A 22,834-nucleotide genomic window follows, 5' to 3' on the forward strand; every position below is an offset into this window, starting at 1 on the left:
CATTGTCAATCAGCTGGCGGGGGAACCGCACCAAATGGAGGTGAAACATGGTATGTGGCCAAATATCGTGTTGAACCTGTATCCATTGTCAATACCTCAGTTACCATGTCATGACCTTTTGCAAATTTACTAACTTGCATTTTTTTTATTATTATTATTCTTTTTACTAGGTAAGTAGGTAGTACTCTATGTTTGTTTTCTAATTTGTGATCAGGACACAATTGTCACCCCATCCAGATACCACCACACACAATGTTGCCTTCAGTGATCCATTTAGGTAGTTACCAAATGATTCCAATTTATTACCTTCTATTATTTTTTAAATGTTTTTGCTACTTCACTTACATACATGTATATAGGTTACTGCATAAGTAAAGGGACTTTTCAGTCTCATTATGGCAGTATAAGCAGGGTGAATTCTATTCTATTGGGTTAAAAGGTGGTAGTTATACACAGAGCCTAGGCTAGGCTTCAAAAGTAGTAGAAAAAAAATACTGAAAAAAAAATCCACTTTTTTTACTTTCCTTATCCTATATTCATTCCTTGTTTTTTTGTTTTTTTTTTTTTTTTTTTTTTTCTTCAAATTTTTAAGCCACAAATTTCAAATTCCGAAAATCTGAGCAATTGTTGGATTGAGGAGCAGCCCTCTTGGAAACCAAATGATTTTTTTTTTTTCCACAAACTCAGTGTAGTATTTTGCATGTTTTAGTTTGTGCAAGCTACAGTTTGGATTTGAAGTGGTAACCTATGCAAGCTTGTGTAGTAGGTTACCACTTCAATCTTCAATACCAATCTATGCAAAGAAAAAACTAGCCCTGGAAGCCAAGCCCATCATATCCCGAGTACTTAGGTACATACCCACAAATATTCCTTATTATCTATCTGTGGGGTAAGGGTAGAAAGGGACAATCTCCAGCAGCCCACTATCAGTCAGCACTAGGAAAAAGTGGCCCACTAATTCCACTATACAGTTTGAGTTTAACACCCCTGCCTTTCAGTTGACTTTGTCTGATGTTCCATGCAATTCTACAGAAAATGATGATGCAGGGAGTGACCAAAACCATATGCCTTCGACATTAACTAATCTTAGGTTCTACATACCTATTAGGTAGATATAATCTTATGTTTTCTCTAGGGATTTTTCGAAGGTTTTTATGTATCTTCGCTTACGCAGAAATTCGTGTCAAAAGTAGACTGAGCTTACATGTTAAAGGGCTTTATCGAAAATAGCTCACCCCTAAAGGGGATTTAGCTAAAAACCATATTACTCTCTAAAGATAGGTGGTACTTTACTTACAAAGCTCTTTTTTGTAGATACTGGATAACTGAACACTCATAGACATCTTGAGTTTCACGAACTAAATCTGAAACCTTTATGAACGTCCACACCCACTATAAAATGTATGTTAAAGGGCTTTATCGAAAATAGCTCACCCCTAAAGGGGATTTAGCTAAAAACCATATTACTCTCTAAAGATATTAGGTGGTACTTTACTTACAAAGCTCTTTTTTGTGGATACTGGATAACTGAACACTCATAGACATCTTGAGTTTCACGAACTAAATCTGAAACCTTTATGAACGTCCACACCCACTATAAAATGATGTTCAAAAATGCCAAAGTCTTTAAAAAAATAAAAACTTTAACGACCATAAATAATAAATTTATTTTAAAAGGGGCACGACTTCGAATGTCATTAGCCCCTTCAACGACCAAGTTCAAACTTTTTTTCTGAGATTTTCAAAATTTACCCGCCACCAGCTGATAAGCACGCAAGGCGTATTTAGATAAAGAAATACAGTGTTGCCTTTCAGAAGCCAATATTTGGAAGCGTATTTTATTTACATGATGCTTTCTGAATTTTTCAATCACAACTGTCACAACATGTTGAAAAGTATTTATTTTTTCAAGATTTCAAGTACAGGTTCTACATACCTATTAGGTAGATAATTATAATCTTATGTTTTCTCTAGGGATTTTTCGAAGGTTTTTATGCATCTCCGCTTACGCAGAAATTCGTGTCAAAAGTAGACTGAGGTCACTCTCGTGCTCCTGTAAAAAGCCTCAGCAAAGGTTTTTTTCCCCATCACAAGGGTTTTCAAATAGAGGCTAGGTACTGTAACAACGGAGGTCTTATCGTCCCGGAATAAGAGAGAAGGCGGACAGGATAAGAGAAAACTAGCCGTTATTATTTACATGATGCTTTCTGAATTTTTCAATCACAACATGTTGAAAAGCAAACTACAGTGTTTTATGTGATCTTTCCGGGGCTCTCGAAATCCTTCACGGTCCCCTCGGGGGCCGCGGACCCCAGTTTGTTAATCACTGGCTTATGACATTCAGGTCGCCTTTCGAGCACAAATGGGAATAGTATAGATTTCCTCCTGGTTAGTCGCGAATCTTCTTCACGTGGTTATGCCATAATTCCTCCATTCTGGAATGTGGAAATAATAGAATTAGATGTACCTAATATCCTACGAATGAGTCTCTTGATTTCGGCGATAAGAATCCGATATACAAACTGAAGTATATCGGTGTTTACTACTTGCGTAGGTACTAAATTTTCAGGTAGACAGTTCTACTTGCGTACTAAAGATGTACTACTTGCGTACTGGAAAAACCGGGGGGAATAACCGGTAGACTGGAGGAAAAATACCGCTCAAAATTTGTCCCATGTTAATAAAAAAAAAATCCCTCAACCTTTTGAAAAATAAACAAAAAGGCCCAGTACGCAAGTCGGACATCTTTTTTTTCATTTTAGTAGGTAGGTACGCAACTAGAAGGTTAATATTGAAATAGTACGCAAATTACCTACAGCCAAGTATAGCACCCCCCGGAGGGGGCATCCTCCGTCAATCTATTAAACCGAGGGGGTCGAAAAAGTATACATATACTCTTTTTCTCAGGACTAATAAGGTGATAAGACTGATAAGTTTTTTTTTTTTTTTTTTATGTTGAAAAGTATTTATTTTTTCAAGTACAGGTTCTACATACCTATTAGGTAGATTATATATAATCTTATGTTTTCTCTAGGGATTTTTCGAAGGTTTTTATGTATCTCCGCTTACGGAGAAATTCGTGTCAAAAGTAGACTGAGCTTACTCGTATACTCGTGCTCGTGTAAAAAGCCTCAGCAAAGGTTTTTTTTCTCCATCACAAGGGTTTTCAATAGCAAATAGAGGCTAGGTACTGTAACAACGGAGGTCTTATCGTCCCGGAATAAGAGAGAAGGCGGACAGGATAAGAGAAAACTAGCCGTTTCGAAAACAAACCTCACCTGATTATTGAAAATTTCTCCCCGGACGGAAATAGAACTTAACTAGGCTGGCTTTTCAAACAAAATAAAGCCTATGACAGAGGTTCCCAAACTTTTTTTTCTACATGGGCTACAGTGTTTTATGTGATCTTTCCGGGGTTCTCGAAATCCTTCACGGTCCCCTCGGGGGCGCGGACCCCAGTTTGTTAATCACTGGCTTAATACATTCAGGTCGCCTTTCGAGCACAAATGGGAATAGTATAGATTTCCTCCTGGTTAGTCGCGAATCTTCTTTACGTGGTTATGCCATAATTCCTCCATTCTGGAATGTGGAAATAATAGCTATAATTAGATGTACCTAATATCCTACGAATGAGTCTCTTGATTTCGGCGATAAGAATCCGATATACAAACTGAAGTATATCGGTGTTTACTACTTGCGTACTAAATTTTCAGGTAGACAGTACTACTTGCGTACTAAAGATGTACTACTTGCGTACAGGAAAAACCGGGGGGAATAACCGGTAGACTGGGGAAAAATACCGCTCAAAATTTGGTCCCACAGAAAAAATCCCTTATTTATCCCACGAAATAATTCTAGAAGGTGAAAAAAACTTTCGCAAATGATCAACTTCCTTTGAATATGATAGGGTTAGGTAGCACATGAAAAGAACTTTCACAAATGGTCAACTTTCTGGGAATGATAGGGTTAGGTAGCACGCAAAAAGAACTTTCACAAATGATCAACTTTCTGGGAATGATAGGGTTAGGTAGCACGCAAAAAGAACTTTCACAAATGATCAACTTTCTGGGAATGATAGGGTTAGGTAGCACGCAAAAAGAACTTTCACAAATGATCAACTTTCTGGGAATGATTTATTTTATTTTTATTTTTTTTATTTTTTTTTTGTGATACTCACCTCGTATTTTATCTTCGTACTGTACAATGGCAGTAAACATTGCTTTGTTGTTGTAGCTGGGACCCATACCGCCCCAGTCTTGAGGTATGTATTTCGGCTCTACGCAGGAAAACAAGGACGACAAACTCTTTCCATGGACTTTTATCTGCAAGACGGGATAACCATAGTATTAGAGCGTGATGTAGGTATTACCAAGATATACTTACCTAATCTACGTGACTATCTACGAAATGAATATTACCTAAAATAGGTACCTACTTGAAACGTGCGAAAAGGGTGGATATTGAGAAAAATATAAGAAATAAGCTTACTCTTTTCCTAAACTTCTCCTTCAAAAAAGGTGAAAAGCAGGCAAACAAAGCATCAAAGAAGAATGGAGTGTTGATGATGTGAATTTCTCGCAGTCGCATTGGGAATGAATCCTGGAAAAAATCAGGGTTAATATTCAACGAATTAGCAGACCTCTGCTTACAACGATATTCTACAGTCTAGCTCTATGCATACAATGCATATACATACTTCCTCATAATGTTCAAAGTTCGACGCAGTCGAATATTACAGAGGCTTGAGGAATAATCTCTAAACACTATATCCACTTACTTGTAGGTACATTTCAAATACATATGTACCTACCTACATAAATATCGCCTTCTGTCTTTTGTTGAGACTTATGCATAGAAACATAGATGATAACTTTTAAAGTCAACCTACCTGTAAGAAATTTATCATAATCCAAGCGGACCTGGGATTGACCAATTTCATTTGTTGCAGAAATGTAAAGTCTGCCAGATCCAGAATCATGATAACGCCCCGGTACTCTATAAATGTTTGTTTTCTAATTTGTGATCAGGACACAATTGTCCCCATCCAGACACCACACAGAATGTTGCCTTCAGTGATCCATTTAGGTAGTTACCAAATAATTCCAATTTAAATGTTTTTGCTACTTCACTTACATACATGTATTTATTTTTTAAATGTTTTTGCTACTTCAATTACATACATGTATAGGTTACTGCATAAGTAAAGGGACTTTTCAGTCTCATTATGGCAGTTTTCTATTGGGTTAAAAGGTGGTAGTTATACACAGGGCCCAGGCTAGGCTTCAAAAGTAGTAGAAAAAAATACTGAAAAAAATCCACTTTTTTCCTTGTTTTTTTTTTTTTTTTTTTTTTTCTTTGAATAACATCGCTTTGTTGTTGTAGCTCGGACCCATGCCGCCCCAGTCTTGAGGTATGTATTTCGGCTCTACGCAGGAAAACAAGGACGACAAACTCTTGCCATGGACTTTTATCTGCAAGACGGGATAACCATAGTATTAGAGCGTGATGTATTACCAAGATATACTTACCTAATCTACGTGACTATCTACGAAATGAATATTACCTAAAATAGGTACCTACTTGAAACGCGCAAAAAGGGTGGATATTGAGAAAAGTATAAGAAATAAGCTTACTCTTTTCCTAAACTTCTCCTTCAAAAAAGGTGAAAAGCAGGCAAACAAAGCATCAAAGAAGAATGGAGTGTTGATGATGTGAATTTCTCGGAGTCGCATTGGGAATGAATCCTGGAAAAAATCAGGGTTAATCCAACGAATTAGCAGACCTCTGCTTGCAACGATACTCTACAGTCTAGCTCTATACATACATACTTCCTCATAATGTTCAAAGTTCGACGCAGTTGAATATTACAGAGACTTGAGGAATAATCTCTAAACACTATATCTACTTACTTGTAGGTACATTTCAAATATGTACTTGTACCTACCTACATAATATCGCCTTCTGTCTTTTGTTGAGACTTATACATAGAAACATAGATGATAACTTTTAAAGTCAACCTACCTGTAAGAAATTGATCAGAGTCGCATTGGGAATGAATCCTGGAAAAAATCAGGGTTAATCCAACGAATTAGCAGACCTCTGCTTGCAACGATACTCTACAGTCTAGCTCTATACATACATACTTCCTCATAATGTTCAAAGTTCGACGCAGTCGAATACAGAGGCTTGAAGAATAATCTCTAAACACTATATCCACTTACTTGTAGGTACATTTCAAATATAAAAAATGTAAATGCAATTTCTTTGTGTTATTATGTCACAACTTTGGTGGTTTGGTGCTCACTGCAGCATTGTAGGATTTTTCCCAATATCTCAATAATCCTAACATCCAATGTTTACCTATACCATGCTGGCACCGGTCGCTATGAGCATTTATATGTCATAGCTACTCATTTTCCTCACGAGGCTGAGTGGGCCCCGCAACAGCCAGTATTCGTTATCGTCATGGTGTTGAGTTCGCAATCAATACAACCTCAGTCAGTGGTATGAATGGGTGGCAGACTTCGGATCTGGAGGTTGGTGGTTTGAGTCCAAGTTAGGAATAAACGATGAAATTTTCTGACCAAACTTTTCCGATCTTGAATAGACATGGATGTTAAAGAATACCGTACTTATGCCTTGAAGTAAAGCGAAAGCTCTTCCAAAAGGTATCTACTACATTTCAAATATGTAGGTACCTACCTACATAAATATCGCCTTCTGTCTTTTGTTGAGACTTATACATAGAAACATAGATGATAACTTTTAAAGTCAACCTACCTGTAAGAAATTGATCATAATCCAAGCGGACCTGGGATTGACCAATTTCATTTGTTGCAGAAATGTAAAGTCTGCCAGATCCAGAATCATGATAACGCCCCATCGTCATGGTGTTGAGTTCGCAATCAATACAACCTCAGTCAGTGGTATAATGAATGGGTGGTAGACTTCGGATCTGGAGGTTGGTGGTTCGAGTCCAAGTTAGGAATAAACGATGAAATTTTCTGACCAAACATTTCCGATCTTGAATAGACATGGATGTTAAAGAATACCGTACTTATGCCTTGAAGTAAAGCGAAAGCTCTTCCAAAAGGTATCTACTAAGATTTTCTTTTATTTATTATTATCTTCTTTTTTAAAGTACGGAAGAACATCGATATAACCAAATTCAAGAAAAATTCTTTCATCATAACGAAATTTTTCGTTAATATTTGAAAGACAAATACTTAGACAAAGTAGCTCGTATCGTTCGTAGTTTTGAGTAGGTATTTCGTTATATCGAGGTTCTATCGTATTTCATTTGAGTGTAGCGTAGCGTAGGCAAGGTAACTTTTTTTAAGTACGGAAGAACATCGATATAACCACATTCAAGAAAGATTCTTTCATCATAACGAAATTTTTCGTTAATATTTGAAAGGCAAATAGACAAAGTAGCTCATATCGTTCGTAGTTTTGAGTAGGTATTTCGTTATATCGAGGTTCTATCGTATTTCATTTGAGTGTAGCGTAGCGTAGGCAAGGTAACTAACAGGTATGATAATTATCATGATTATGATTATGACTAACAACATCATTATCATTATTGAGAAGGGTGAACACTACACCAAACACCAACAGTTCACTCTAGTGAAATACTATAGAACATATCATGGTTATGACTAACAACATCATTATCATTATTGAGAAGGGTGAACACTACACCAAACACCAACAGTTCACTCTAGTGAAATACTATAGAACTTATCATGAGACAACAACATCATTATCATTATTGAGAAGGGTGAACACTACACCAAACACCAACAGTTCACTCTAGTGAAATACTATAGAACTACTTGAACACATTGTCCACCATACAGAACAAAACAAAGAAGAGAACATTGTGTAGGTCATTTTATTTTATTTTTTAAAATAATTTTCTTACTACATAATATTTTTTCCAGCTAAAAGTCATTATAATAAGAGAACTAAGTAGAAACACATAATGAACCGTGTCTTTTTAAAAATAATTCAAACTGTAGGTCATTTTATTTTATTTTTTAAAATAATTTTCTTACTATAATATTTTTTCCAGCTAAAAGTCATTATAATAAGAGAACTAAGTAGAAACACATAATGAACCGTGTCTTTTTAAAAATAATTCAAACTGTGTCAGCTTGGAAACGTCCATCCATACCTGAAAATGTCGCATATGAAAGTAAAATTTCCTTTCAAACTAATGTTCTCGTTTTCAAAAGTTCCATGTTCTCTTCGTTTAAATATAAGTTATTTCCCATCCATTTTCAGGGTCGAATGGTAACGAGGTATTTACAGGTCCTTTAGACTGCGCGTTCCGAATTTGTCAATCTGAGCATCAGTGGAAGGTGCATCAGAATAGTCGTGTCTCTATGTAAGAGTATCTTCAAAGTCCTCCTTGCGAGGTATTAGTGGTTTCCTATGGTACCAATATCCTACAAGAGGATAGTTGGTGATTCATAACCCCAGTGGAGGGTTCATTAGTAGGGGGCCCCTGTGATTTAATGTTGTTTCCCCATGTGTAGGGAGTTCAAGGGTGCTAGCGCCTAATAGTCGTCCAGGAGACAATCTAGAGAACCATAGGAAACATCCCCCCAGCCGGCGGGGGAACCGCACCAAATGGGGGTGAAACATGGTATGTGGCCAAATATCGTGTTGAACCTGTATCCATTGTCAATACCTCAGTTACCATGTCATGACCTTTTGCAAATTTACTAACTTGCATTTTTTTATTATTATTGTAATTATTCTTTTACTAGGTATAGGTACTCTATAAATGTTTGTTTTCTAATTTGTGATCAGGACACAATTGTCCCATTGTCAATACCTCAGTTACCATGTCATGACCTTTTGCAAATTTACTAACTTGCATTTTTTTATTATTATTGTAATTATTCTTTTACGCGGACCCCAGTTTGTTAATCACTGGCCTATGACATTCAGGTCGCCTTTCGAGCACAAATGGGAATAGTATAGATTTCCTTCTGGTTAGTCACGAATCTTCTTCACGTGGTTATGCCATAATTCCTCCATTCTGGAATGTGGAAATAATACCTATAATTAGATGTACCTAATATCCTACGAATGAGTCTCTTGATTTCGGCGATAAGAATCCGATATACAAACTGAAGTATATCGGTGTTTACTACTTGCGTACTAAATTTTCAGGTAGACAGTACTACTTGCGTACTAAAGATGTACTACTTGCGTACAGGAAAAACCGGGGGGAATAACCGGTAGACTGGGGAAAAATACCGCTCAAAATTTGGTCCCACAGAAAAAATCCCTTATTTATCCCACGAAATAATTCTAGAAGGTGAAAAAAACTTTCGCAAATGATCAACTTCCTTTGAATATGATAGGGTTAGGTAGCACATGAAAAGAACTTTCACAAATGGTCAACTTTCTGGGAATGATAGGGTTAGGTAGCACGCAAAAAGAACTTTCACAAATGATCAACTTTCTGGGAATGATAGGGTTAGGTAGCACGCGAAAAGATCTTTCACAAATGATCAACTTTTTGTGTTATTGGGTTTAGTATAGGGTTAGGAAACATATAAAAAGGACTTCTTAATTATTTGAGCAAAATTAGGAAAACAGGGTAATGTTTAATCATAATAGGAGGTAAAGTTCATGAAAACTAGGTAAATTAAAGAAAAAATATAATAGATACACCTATTTTAAGAGTTTAATTATGATTTTTATTTTCATTTGACAAAAACATGATAATGCAACTGCTACTTAGTAGACAAGTATGTATAGGTACCTACAATAACATCTGAATATCTGGGTAACTATGTATAACAAGCTTTTAAAAGAATTATACGGAGATGTAGGTAAGTTTAAAGTGACTCATCGGTTACCACAATTCTGAATCCTGATGCCCCGGTCCTTGGGAGTAGGTAGGTATTATAGATTATCTGGGTAACTATACTGAGCCAAATGAAATTCCGACCACCTAGAAATTTTGTTCTAGATGTAATGTACGTACATGCTAGTTGGTTATCGGATAGAACATGTATTTTACCTGCACTAAAGTTTGGTTTGGACCCTCAGCTAGGTAATTAATTGAAATTGTCATCATTGGTTTGATTAGTGTCAAATTACCAAAAATTAAATTTTCAAGGTGGTCGGAATTTCATTTGGCTCAGTGTATGTATAACAAGCTTTTAAAACAATTAAACGGAGATGTAGGTAAGTTTAAAGTGACTCATCGGTTACCACAATTCTGAATCCTGATGCCCCGGTCCTTGGGAGTAGGTAGGTATTAAGTCTGGAGAATGCTTGTGGTGGATTGTATCTTTCCTTTTAAAACTTCACTCAGTTTATTCCTGTCTACCTCTTCTTCCTTTCTAGTTGACACTTCTCTTAATTTAACAACGTTTCGCTCTATCTCAGAGTCGCCCACGATCACAACCCATGGTATTCCATTGTCCTCGCAGTATTGCAGTTGCGCCAGTAGCTTCGGATTCTTCTTGTAAGAATGTTCAGCATTGAATTTCGCTCTATCTCAGAGTCGCCCACAATCACAACCCATGGTATTCCATTGTCCTCGCAGTATTGCAGTTGCGCCAGTAGCTTCGGATTCTTCTTGTAAGAATGTTCAGCATTGACTTTTTAATCAAGTAAAGATTACGTAAATTCGTAAATATGACAATTTTCTAAAGGTAAGTTATAGGTAGGTATCTACGTAGGTATAACCAACAATAAAAAATACAAGTAGGGAAATTGGTAAACTCGGACATAACGCCCCCAATTTGAACCCTTGGATCTTCTACGAGAAGTTGCAGTGAGGTGTTGGCTACGGAGATAATTTTCTCGTCATTCAACAGTTTTGTGTCGAAATTACCTAGAATACAGGAAGATGTTCAAGATTTTCTCCTGAGATCATTAAGTGATTTCCTCAGGTCTGTAAAACAATGATGGTTGATAATACAGGCTGATAGTAAACTTACGTGTGTTAATTTCTTCACTATAAATGTCTGAGATCATTACAGCTGTTACCAATAAGTTTTGCGGGTAGGTATATAAATACTGGATGTACCTATACTTGACTACCCATGACATTGAGGTTGTCCATATTGGGTAAGTACCTACGGCTGAACCCATATACCTACATATGAAATGAGAATCCTGAGATCATTACAGCTGTTACCAATGAGTTTTGCAGGTAGGTAAATGCTGGATGTACCTATACTTGACTACCCATGACATTGAGGTTGTCCATATTGGGTAAGTACCTACGGCTGAACCCATATACCTACATATGTATAAATGAGAATCCTGAGATCATTACAGCTGTTACCAATAAGTTTTGCAGGTAGGTAAATGCTGGATGTACCTATACTTGAATACCCATGACATTGAGGTTGTCCACATTGGGTAAGTTATACCTATGGCTGAACCCATATACCTATGTATACATAGGTGTAATTTTTTATTTTTAACACCCACTGCCATCAATAAAACGTAAATTTTGATGTTTTATTTTGAATTTCTTATCAGTAACCCACTGCCATCAATAAAACGTAAATTTTGATGTTTTATTTTGAATTTCTTATCAGTCTTATAGTGATAAAGAAAGAGGTCATGTCCATTATACGATGACAATAACACAGTAAGACCTAATATGAAAGGCGTGATTCATGCAGGTGACAAGCGTGTCAGATAAGGTATAGTCTTGTGCGCTTGACTCTCAAACCCGAGGTACCAGGTTTGAATCCCAGATGGGGCGGATATTTTCAGGCCAAACTTAAATGAAACAAATCGTGCCATAATTGGGTTTAGATAAAAATATTTTCATGTTGAAAAAAAGGTTTTTTTGCTCTCCTGTAAAATTTGAAAAATGTTGGTTATCGTGTTTTGCCATCTTTCCACAGAATTATGTATATATGTTTTGCTACTTACTGCTTACTAGCTACTTTACTTATGAACCATGTATGTACATCGTACATCCCCAGATGTTTGAAACGCTTCGACCGGCTGCGACCACCGAAATCAGTGAAACGGAAATTTGAGAACCACTTCTACCTGCGTCCTCAACATATACACTCGAAGAATAGACTGGGAATGTTATCTCGCGGACTCCAGTCTTAACTACCGGATAACTCAATAAATAGGATCCATAATTAGGGGTCAAACGGTTTGATGGCCATAATATTAGGGGTTATCACCGATGTTTTACAGGCTTATGGTCTTATCGTCCCGAAATCGAAGAGGTAAGGAAGACAGGATAGAAGAAAGCCAGCCGTTCCGAGAACGAACATTATCCCATCAGGATAAAATCCGCCCCGGGCGGGAATCCTCTACCTACGTACCCCATGATGCACATACAATACTTACATATATGTATAACCACACAGACCCCTAATTTCCTAGTCTTCCTAGTCGGTTTTCGGGTTTCAATAATATCTCGGGAACGGTATGAGCTAGAGACTTAAAATTTGGTATGTAGTCCTCAAAATTTTGGCGATTTTCAGCTATACTGACTAAACTGTTAAAGATATAGTAAAAGTTACAATAGAAGAACACTCAAATAAGCAACATTCAATATTAGGATAAGGAAAGTCGTGTGATGTTCACACCAGATTTTTATGTCTTATAGTGATAAAGAAAGAGGTCATGTCCATTATACGATGACAATAACACAGTAAGACCTAATATGAAAGGCGTGATTCTTTGCATTTTTCACTACTTTTTACGTAGGAATCGACCATTTATTAATAATTTTTACCCATTTGCAACTGCTCCATTGATAAATCTTCCCTTGTCTGCACGTTTCGAATACTTCAATACCTCAATAATAAATCATAATAGGAGGTAAAGTTCATGAAAACTAGGTAAATTAAAGAAAAAATAATACACTTATTTTAAGAGTTTAAATATGATTTTTATTTTCATTTGACAAAAACATGATAATGCAACTGCTACTTAGTAGACAAGTATGTATAGGTTATTATATCTCATGAACGGTAAGAGCTAGAGACTTAAAATTTGGCATGCAGCTGTCAAATTTGGCGAGGATGCGACACGAAACTTTTGGTTAAGATCGGTGCAACGCTTGGCAGTATTTTGCCGCTTTTTGGTGGTTTTCGGGTTTCAATAATATCTCGGGAACGGTATGAGCTAGAGACTTGAAATTTGGTATGTAGTCCTCAAATGTGACAAGGATGTAACACAAAACTACGTTAAAATAGGTGCTGCGGTTAACGGTATTTTGACCGTTTTTTGGCGATTTTCAGCTATACTGACTAAACTGTTAAAGATATTGTAAAAGTTACAATAGAAGAACACTCAAATAAGCAACATTCAATATTAGGATAAGGAAAGTCGTGTGATGTTCACACCAGATTTTTATTATGTATTGTCTAGTGTTACGAGAGTATAAAGCTCAATCGACCGGCGATCGATGTCGACTGAAATCGTAAACTGCTTCGACACCATAGATTCACCTCGTCGATCACGTGTGGACACAGCTTTAGACCATTAATAATGACATTAATAGGGACATTGCCATTGTGTTAATTAATAAATGCTTCGACAACATAGATTCACCTCGTCGATCACGTGTGGACACAGCTTTACACCATTAATAATGACATTAATAGGGACATTGCCATTGTGTTAATTAAATGAGACTACGAGGTCAGCATTCATTCCTACAGAATAGAACAGTTGCGCTTACGTGGGTGAAGTTTCTAAGAATTCTAAGTCAAAGAGCAGGAAAAATGAGGACCAACGGAATTTTTCTTTTTCTTCTACGACTTCTAGATCCCGAGATAAATCGATTAAAAAAAAACCGGTAAATCGTGAACTTTGACGTCACGGCATACGCTGTCGTAGGCGATGACGTCACATCAAATGTCCCGAGCAAAGCTCCTCACTATAAATGTCTCACGAGGGCGATAGAGAGAAACAAAATAAATCTTTATTTACAACTGCTCAATATTTTGAGTTGCCCATTGACACAGTATACCTATCAGACTGGAAGTTATTGAGAGATTAGATATTATAAGATAAAAAAGATTGGGTTTATTACTTTAGTACCTATACGTACCCCATGATGCACATACAATACTTACATATGTATAACCACAGACCCCTAATTTCCTAGTCCCTCTGACACAATAATTTTTAGACCATGCCTTATTTTTACTTTCCTTTTCCTATAGGAAGGAAAGTAATGTAATCGGGTCAAATTTTCGATGGTCAGTTTTTAGTGCCAAAACACGTTTTTCAAAATACCGCCAAGCGCAGCACCTATCTTAAATAAACGTTTTCTGTTGCATCCTTGTCACATTTGTGAACTACATACCAAATTTCAAGTCTCTAGTTCATACCGTTCCCGAGATATTGTTAAACTAGACCGAAAACCGCCAAAAACCAGTAAAATGCCGCCAACCAATGCACCGATCTTAACCAAAAGTTTCGTGTCGCATCCTTGTCACATTTGACAGCTACATACCAAATTTCATTTAAGGTCTATTACTACCACATCCAAACTTTGGTCCAGTTCAATTAAGTTCCAGACTACAATTTAAACCTTTGACCCTTGAGTACCAATTTATTAGTGTTTCTGGCTTTCTGCCCTATTGCCTCAGTACAAATCTATCAATGGTAGACCAAGGCTCAATAATTTTTCAGTGGTAAAATATTGGCCAGTAGTAAGACAAATTCACTATGGTGCATGCTGTGTTTACATTTCATTGCTAACTTCTCAGCTGTCAATTTTAATGATTTCGAAAATTTTAAAAATGAAATAAAAATTGCCGCAAGTATTTCGCTTTATTATCAATTACCCTTTGCTTTTCTGTTTTTGTTGTTAAAAATTAAATTATCAAATACTTGCGAAAACCATTTTTAGTGGATGTGCCAAATGCACCAAATTTTCTAATGAGAGAAGATGTACCTAGATTAGATATCTACATTACACGTAATTTTTAATCAAATAAAAATAAATTCAAAACAAAACTGATAACTCTTTTTTACTTTTCTTTTAATCAATATAATAGTGGCTTAGACCTTTAACAGTATTCCAACAATAAGACAAACTTTATTCTAATCCTAGTAATTGCTGTGAAGTGCTTTCAACAACCTTTCAATATTCAAAATGGATATCAATTTTTAATCAAGTAAAGATTACGTAAATTCGTAAATATGAAAATTTTCTAAAGGTAAGTTATAGGTAGGTATCTACGTAGGTATAACCAACAATAAAAAATACAAGTAGGGAAATTGGTAAACTCGGACGTGATTTCCTCAGGTCTGTAAAACAATGATGGTTGATAATACAGGCTGATAGTAAACTTACGTGTGTTAGTTAATTTCTTCACTAAATGTCTCACGAGGGCGATAAAATTAGCTTTTAACTTATCTCTGTATAGCTAATAGGTAAAGGTAACTGTAACTGATGTGTAGTTCTGATCAGAAGAAGAAATAAAATCAACACTAATCTTTTAATAGTGTAAGTTCAAATTTTACTTTTACTGACCTAGATTTTCGAGTTGAAATTCGTAATCACTCCAAGTATTTTTTCAACTGCAGTTCAAAGTTCAACGGACTTTTCTATAAACATACGAATGAGCCTTTCTTTTAACTCCACAATTTTTAACCCTTGATTAGGCAGCCATAGGCGGTTCTTGCCTGAATTTTTGGGGGGGCTTGATTTTGAAGGTACACCTTCAAAATTTTGATTTAGCTTTATGTAAAAAATCCATAAATCATAATAGGAGGTAAAGTTCATGAAAACTAGGTAAATTAAAGAAAAAATATAATACACCTATTTTAAGAGTTTAAATATGATTTTTATTTTCATTTGACAAAAACATGATAATGCAACTGCTACTTAGTAGACAAGTATGTATAGGTCTCTCATGTCACTATTAGAAAATGGTTATTCTCTGAGCAAGTTAGCATACCCTGCATTATTTATCTCAGGGGTAGCAAACACCAAGCAACTGCTTTTAACAAGAGGTGGTAGACCCCACAGTCTTGGGTTCAATATTCTTCTGCCTCTGCCTATTTATAAACAGGTAAATACATTTCAAGATAAAAACATCGAAATTCCCCGATAAACTTTTACGGAACTTTATCAGTATGACCTAATTAATTCTGTAGTGATAGGTGGCTAGGTAGGTCCCTTACTTTTTTACTACATACAGGGTGTTTAATAAAAAAAAGTTGCCACCCCTGAAAACTTAAGAACCGATTGAAATTCGGGAAAACGCTAAAACACGTATTTCTTATTTCTAAAGGGGAACGTTGCCACCCCTGAAAACTTAAGAACCGATTGAAATTCGGGAAAACGCTAAAACACGTATTTCTTATTTCTAAAGGGGAACGTTTCCACCCCTGAAAACTTAAGGACCGATTGAAATTCGGGAAAACGCTAAAACACGTATTTCTTTATTTTAAAGGGGAACTTATTTTTAGGGGATCTCAATTTTCCAGCGCTATCAGGGGCGGCCCCAGGAGGGTTAACTTTAAAATTTTAAATGAGAACCCCCTACTTGTGACCCATCATATCAAAAAGGACTTAAAGAATTATTTTAAAGGGGAACTTATTTTTAGGGGATCTCAATTTTTCCGCGCTTTCAGGGGCGGCCCCAGGAGGGTTAACTTTAAAATTTTAAATGAGAACCCCCTACTTGTGACCCATCATATCAAAAAGGACTTAAAGAACGTAGTACTTTGGTACAAGTTTGAGCTCAATCCGACAACCAGGGTCGGAGTTATGGCCTATTCAAAATTTACTTTTTCAATGTTCTCCCGCCAATTAGGGAAGCATCAAAAATGGGAAATTCATATTGATTGGTGATTTGTGCTTCAAATAAGTCCCAATAATGATTAACACTGAAAATCGCTCCCAAAAATAAAATTTCGAATCATCCATTTTTACCCCCGGAGGCCATTAGGGCCGAAAGTCCAAATTTCATTTCTGGGTCTTAGTTTCAACATGAACCATTAGTGATTAGTGGGACCTATTTGAAGCACAAATCAACACTCGATATGACGTGTTTTAGCGTTTTCCCGAATTTCAAACGGTTCTTGAGTTTTCAGGGGTGGCAACTTTTTTATTAACACCCTGTATATTTCCTCAGAAAACATGAAATGTTGGAAACAGTCAGTCAAATTCATAAACATCAGTATGAGTGTTAAAGAAATGGATCTCTTATTACCTAGCATAATATGCCAAATCTACTTCGGAGCAGTTGCAAATGGGTAAAAATTATAAATAAATGGTCGATTCCTATGTAAAATGTTGGGAAAAATGCAAATCCGAATTCGAAGCAGTTGCAAATGGGTAAAAATTATAAATAAATGGTCGATTCCTATGTAAAATGTTGGGAAAAATGCAAATCCGAGGTCAAAACTCCGAAAAAATAACTGTAAAAAGTGGAAAATTCAATTTTTATTTTCCGTTCTAATGAAAGAGTTCAAAGATGTGTGACGTCAGACTTTACGCAGTTGCTTTTTTCGTCCGCTAGGTAGCGCCAGTATGCAAGCACGCTTAATATTATTAATACATACCTAGGTAATAGTAGAGAGAGTTTGGTGGACCACAGAACGACCGACCGATTTCTGCCAAATTCTCACCAATAGGTTCATATGAGAACAATTTTTTTTGTTGTTGTTGGAAATTGAACCCAGGACCTTATGTATGGCAAGCAATTATATCTAACTTTAGTAATTACTTTTTTGTAGTACTGTGTAGACAAAGTTTATAATGTCTCTTCTTACTCTTTTTGTAGTGTAATGCCATGTTCACTCACAAGCAACTAAATTAAATAAAAAAATCGAGTAAATTTTGATAATGATCCAATGATGCATTTTGTCTTCATAGTGATAATTGCTTTTTTTTTTTCAACAAATCTGTATTTCATAGATTCAAGTACATATCTGGATTGATGGATGGATTTGGTTTTTGAAAATACTTTTTCTTCTTCTTTTCTCAAACGAATGCGGATTCCATGGTTTCATTAGATTGGGGCAAAAATAAAATAGGTACCTAAAGTCATAAAGGAGGCATTGAATGAAGAAGAAAATATTTTCTAGTAATAAGACTTGAAATTTTAAAAGCTGCTGTGGGAATGAGAAGTTAGCAAAATGTATTTTCCCATGGACGTCAAGGAGCTGTGGAAAATTATGAAAATCCTGAAAAAAGTGAAGCCGTAAAATGAAAGATACCATAGGCGTATTTTATTTACCTGAATCTTGACTCATGCTAACCCAAGTAGAATATATGGATATCATGGATGGAGGAGGCACTGTTGAACTTTACATCACCAATAGTAAAGACAAGCATGAGTCATGCTTGAATTTGAAGAAATTAAAGCTTAACAATACCATTGGAGAGTTGAAGCAGAAGCTTGAATTGTTAACAGGCCAGATGTCTTCTAACATGACCATTTCCCTGTATAATAGAAACCATGATCTTGTATCTCATCTCTCTGATAACAGTATGCTCCTAGGACAATACCCAGTGGAAAATGAGATGACATTGTTTGTGGAAGGCAATTACCTGACAGATGGTTTAGAATCTAGTGAAACAAAATATGTTTTACCTGAAGAGAAGTATAAAGAGCACAAAGAAAACCTAAAAAATTTCATGATGAAACAAAAAGAGGAAAGATTAAGGAGAGAAGCATTATTGAAAGAAAATAATGAAGAAAAAGACAAATGTCTAGAAGAGAATATTTTGAAAGACATTGAGGTTGGCAAGAGGTGTAAGATCAATGATTCAGATGTACGCTTTGGAACAGTCATGTTTGTAGGAGAAACAAAATTTTCTTCAGGTGTGTGGGTTGGTGTAAAGTTGGATGAACCTTTTGGAAAGAACAATGGAACTGTAAAAGATGTGAAGTATTTTGAATGTGAAGAGAACTATGGCATGTTTGTAAAGCCTGGAAGATTGACCATTGGTGATTTCCCTGTTCTTGACCCATTTGATGAATTAGATGAAATCTAAATCCACACATTTTCTTTGATGTCATTGTTTAAAAATATTTTTTTTTTGTTCAATGTGATAATATACATTTCTTTTTACTGTATTCCATTTAATATTATTAAATCCCCTCCTCTCAATCTATTTGATTCTCATGTTACTATTAGAAAATGGTTATTCTCTGAGCAAGTTAGCATACCCTGCATTATTTATCTCAGGGGTAGCAAACACCAAGACCAAGCAACTGCTTTTAACAAGAGGTGGTAGACCCCACAGTCTTGGGTTCAATATTCTTCTGCCTCTGCCTATTTATAAACAGGTAACATTGGGGAAATTCGGAAGCTTTTAAATATGATTGATCTCTTATTTTAAGAGATAAGTACATACACTACGTAGGTACCCCTACAGCTTAAACCTAGATTCAGGAAACAGTTTGAGATGTCGAAAGAAGAATTCTGACAAAAGACACAGAATCTTACCTGATTTTACCAAAAGAATGGCTCTGCCTAGATTGTCTCTCTGGTGTAAGACGGCGTGGGTTTTTGTGTCATATACATATTTCATTTCGGACGGCAAAATAGTTTGGAAGTAACGTGGATAATTTCTTCTCATGTCGTAATACTGCTTCATCTGAAAAAAGATACGCCACACTAAATTCAAATTTAGTGAGCTTTGTTACGAAAAGGCAATGTCTTGCCAGGAAGACCTTGTCTGCCCAGTTGTTCCTTTTATTTTTCGTCCCCTCTTAACTGTGCCTATAATAAATTATTAGGCTACACCTGCATACATTGACGATAATGAAGTTAAGTAAAGTCCTTCATTCATACTCATACGTACCATTTTGAAGGCCTTGTCAACATTGTGTTTTCTTGCTCTGAGGAAACCTGCCAGGAATGTGTCGTCAGTTCTGATGGTTTTCAATTTTTTGTCTCCTACAAAAATACATAAAGAAATTAATGAATACTCTTAACTTAGGACCTACATATTTACTTGGTTGGTTAAAAAAAAAATATGATAGCTGGTAGAAAAAATGATGAGATTGTGGGAATATTATGAGGGCAGGGAGCACTTACCTTGCAGTAGATCTCTCAGGGCTTCAATATTCCTCTTCGCCTCTAACGGATCCTCTTCAATTTGTTCTTCAGCTCTCACCTTCCACTCTTCTGACAAATCAAACGGATCGTCCCTAGGCTGGCACATGATCTCATCTTGTGATGACATGTCTCTCAGTTCTAACCAGGAAGGGTTCTGAATACATCAAAGATAACGAAAATTTAGGATAAAAAGAGCAAAGCCAGTTGACAGAGATTTAGTACCTTCGTACCCCATGATGCACATACAATACTTACATATGTATACCACAGACCCCTAATTTCCTAGTCTCTCTGACACAATAATTTTTAGACCATGCCTTATTTTTACTTTCCTTATCCTATAGGAAGGAAAGTAATGTAATCAGGTCAAATTTTCGATGGTCAGTTTTTAGTGCCAAAACACGTTTTGAGGTCCGTAGAGCCTAATTACAAAGTTTCAGCCATTGGTCCGTGTGTGTGTGTGTGTGTGTGTGTGTGTGTCTGTCGGTCTGTCTGTCTGTCTGTAAACAATATATCTCATGAACGGTAAGAGCTAGAGACTTAAAATTTGGCATGCAGCTGTCAAATAATGTGACGAGGATGCGACACGAAACTTGGTTAAGATCGGTGCAACGCTTGGCAGTATTTTGCCGCTTTTTGGCGGTTTTCGGGTTTCAATAATATCTCGGGAACGGTATGAGCTAGAGACTTGAAATTTGGTATGTAGTCCTCAAATTTTTGGCGATTTTCAGCTATACTGACTAAACTGTTAAAGATATTGTAAAAGTTACAATAGAAGAACACTCAAATAAGCAACATTCAATCAGCATTGATTCCGTTTTTCCACAAGTAACTACATATCCGCATTCTTTCCTCCAGCAGATTCTTCTGGGCACTAGCAACATAGACTTGCACTTCTGTTGTTCTGAGTTTGGTTCTCTCAGCTGCCAGTTTAGATTCAATAAGGGAGAAAATCCGTTCTACGCCAATTGATATTCCTACACAAGGCACATTCCTCTGTCGTGGATCAAACATGCCCACCAATTTATCATAGCGACCACCCCCTGCAACACTGCCAACACTCTCCCCCTTCTTCCTGTCCCCAATTAGTACAGCTTCGTATATGATTCCGGTGTAGTAATCTAAACCTCTTGCCAAACTTAAATCAAATATAACCTTATCAGTGAGCTCGTAGATATCACAATAGGAGAGAAGAAGCTTTATCGCCGCAAGACCGACCAATGCTGATTTTGACGTTTTCAACAAATCATCTTGCATGAATTTCTCCACCAACTCCTTGTGTCCATGTTGTTGTACGTAAATCCCTATCTTATCAGCAATGATTTTGGAGAGACCTTTCTCCTGTGTCATTTCATATCGAACATCTTCCCAACTCCATTTGTCAAGTTTGTCAACTGAAGAGCAAATGGTTCTGAATTGTTTGGCAGGAACTCCGCAAGATTCAAATAATCCATCTAGCAGGCATCTGTGATTCAATTTAATGACATAGTCTCCTATTGGTAAGGAAGATAAAATTTCACTCACAACCCTCACACATTCTGCCTCTGGGATCATGGGATCATATTTCCCTGCGATGTCAAAGTCACATTGGTAGAATTCTCGGTAGCGGCCTTTGGACATAACAGGATTATCCCGACGATATACTTTAGCAACTTGATATCTTTTGATGTTGGAAATTTTATTCATGGCTAAATATCTAGCAAATGGCACTGTAAGATCATACCTGAGCGACAGAAGCTCACCACCTTGGTCTGCCAAATCATAGATTAATTTTGAATCTTCTCCATATTTCCCGTTGAGAACTTCTCTTAATTCAAACACAGGTGTATCAATAGTCTGGGCTCCATGGCGTTTAAATACTGATATTATTTGTTCTAGTACATTTTTCCTGAGTACCATAGGTTCGGGTCCATAGTCACGTGTTCCTTTGGGTGTTTTCAATGTGAGTTTCACTTGGTCATATTCCACATCATGCTCCTCTACTGTGGTATTGGTCGTTCGGCATAGTTTCGATTTCAGTTCTTTCAGTTTGTCCATTTCTTTCTTCATAATCTCGATATTGGGTGGCACTAAATCTTTCAGCTTTCGAATCACATCTCTCTGCTCTTTGATTTCGTTAATAATTCTTAGCCTATCCATCTCATGGCATGCACTGTTTCCATTAACACGTAAAAAGTTTTCACCAGAACGAAGAACAGGGGAAACGTTGTCTCGTATTGATAGCATCGCGGATGACTGAACTAATTAATGAACTCGTTCGTGTTCAAATTATCAAATCAAATAATCAAAACATTGCATCATCTATTCCGCAAAGTCTCGACGTATTCCGTTCTTTCCCGTGAGTCCCGTGACATTGGGGAAATTCGGAAGCTTTTAAATATGATTGATCTCTTATTTTAAGAGCTAAGTACATACACTACGTAGGTACCCCTACAGCTTAAACCTAGATTCAGGAAACAGTTTGAGATGTCGAAAGAAGAATTCTGACAAAAGACACAGAATCTTACCTGATTTTACCAAAAGAATGGCTCTGCCTAGATTGTCTCTCTGGTGTAAGACGGCGTGGGTTTTTGTGTCATATACATATTTCATTTCGGACGGCAAAATAGTTTGGAAGTAACGTGGATAATTTCTTCTCATGTCGTAATACTGCTTCATCTGAAAAAAGATACGCCACACTAAATTCAAATTTAGTGAGCTTTGTTACGAAAAGGCAATGTCTTGCCAGGAAGACCTTGTCTGCCCAGTTGTTCCTTTTATTTTTCGTCCCCTCTTAACTGTG

General features: G+C 36.5%; 3 protein-coding genes across 3 annotated transcripts; 1 reads left to right on the plus strand and 2 right to left on the minus strand.

The window, feature by feature from the left end:
• Positions 1–2,190: 2,190 nt before the first annotated feature.
• Positions 2,191–6,875, minus strand: LOC103512896 (clavesin-2-like). The gene is made up of 7 exons (XM_026826234.1): positions 6,781–6,875; positions 5,634–5,744; positions 5,365–5,471; positions 4,889–5,012; positions 4,489–4,599; positions 4,178–4,322; positions 2,191–2,435 (listed from the first exon to the last, which is right to left on the minus strand). Exons 1-7 carry the CDS (start codon positions 6,868–6,870, stop codon positions 2,407–2,409), a joined length of 717 nt encoding a protein of 238 aa, XP_026682035.1. The 5' UTR covers positions 6,871–6,875; the 3' UTR covers positions 2,191–2,406.
• A 3,131-nt stretch (positions 6,876–10,006) lies between these two features.
• On the minus strand, positions 10,007–22,304 carry LOC103512890 (histidine--tRNA ligase, cytoplasmic). The gene is made up of 3 exons (XM_017445591.2): positions 20,855–22,304; positions 10,554–10,618; positions 10,007–10,437 (listed from the first exon to the last, which is right to left on the minus strand). Exons 1-3 carry the CDS (start codon positions 22,276–22,278, stop codon positions 10,283–10,285), a joined length of 1,644 nt encoding a protein of 547 aa, XP_017301080.1. The 5' UTR covers positions 22,279–22,304; the 3' UTR covers positions 10,007–10,282.
• Positions 14,963–19,107, plus strand: LOC103512889 (tubulin-folding cofactor B). The gene is made up of 2 exons (XM_008477675.3): positions 14,963–15,124; positions 18,257–19,107. The coding sequence occupies exon 2, from the start codon at positions 18,257–18,259 to the stop codon at positions 18,980–18,982; it is 726 nt and encodes a 241-aa protein (XP_008475897.1). The 5' UTR covers positions 14,963–15,124; the 3' UTR covers positions 18,983–19,107.
• Positions 22,305–22,834: the final 530 nt, after the last annotated feature.

This window comes from Diaphorina citri, unplaced genomic scaffold (genome assembly GCF_000475195.1).
Source record: "Diaphorina citri unplaced genomic scaffold, Diaci psyllid genome assembly version 1.1 scaffold896, whole genome shotgun sequence".
In the NCBI taxonomy this organism is placed as follows: Eukaryota; Metazoa; Arthropoda; class Insecta; order Hemiptera; family Psyllidae; genus Diaphorina; species Diaphorina citri.

Excerpts from the sequence above, each read along its gene's own strand:
- LOC103512896 (XM_026826234.1), bottom strand. The coding sequence starts at position 6,870 with ATGATTCTGGATCTGGCAGACTTTACATTTCTGCAACAAATGAAATTG. Across the intron at positions 4,600-4,888 it reads TTATGATAAATTTCTTACAG|GATTCATTCCCAATGCGACT; the intron begins GTAGGTTGACTT and ends GATTTTTTCCAG. Across the intron at positions 2,436-4,177 it reads GTACGAAGATAAAATACGAG|AATGGAGGAATTATGGCATA; the intron begins GTGAGTATCACA and ends TCCACATTCCAG.
- LOC103512890 (XM_017445591.2), bottom strand. The coding sequence starts at position 22,278 with ATGCTATCAATACGAGACAACGTTTCCCCTGTTCTTCGTTCTGGTGAA. Across the intron at positions 10,619-20,854 it reads AAAAACGGAATCAATGCTGA|ACATTCTTACAAGAAGAATC; the intron begins TTGAATGTTGCT and ends AGTCAATGCTGA. Across the intron at positions 10,438-10,553 it reads CTGCGAGGACAATGGAATAC|CATGGGTTGTGATCGTGGGC; the intron begins CATGGGTTGTGA and ends ACAATGGAATAC.
- LOC103512889 (XM_008477675.3), top strand. The coding sequence starts at position 18,257 with ATGGATATCATGGATGGAGGAGGCACTGTTGAACTTTACATCACCAAT.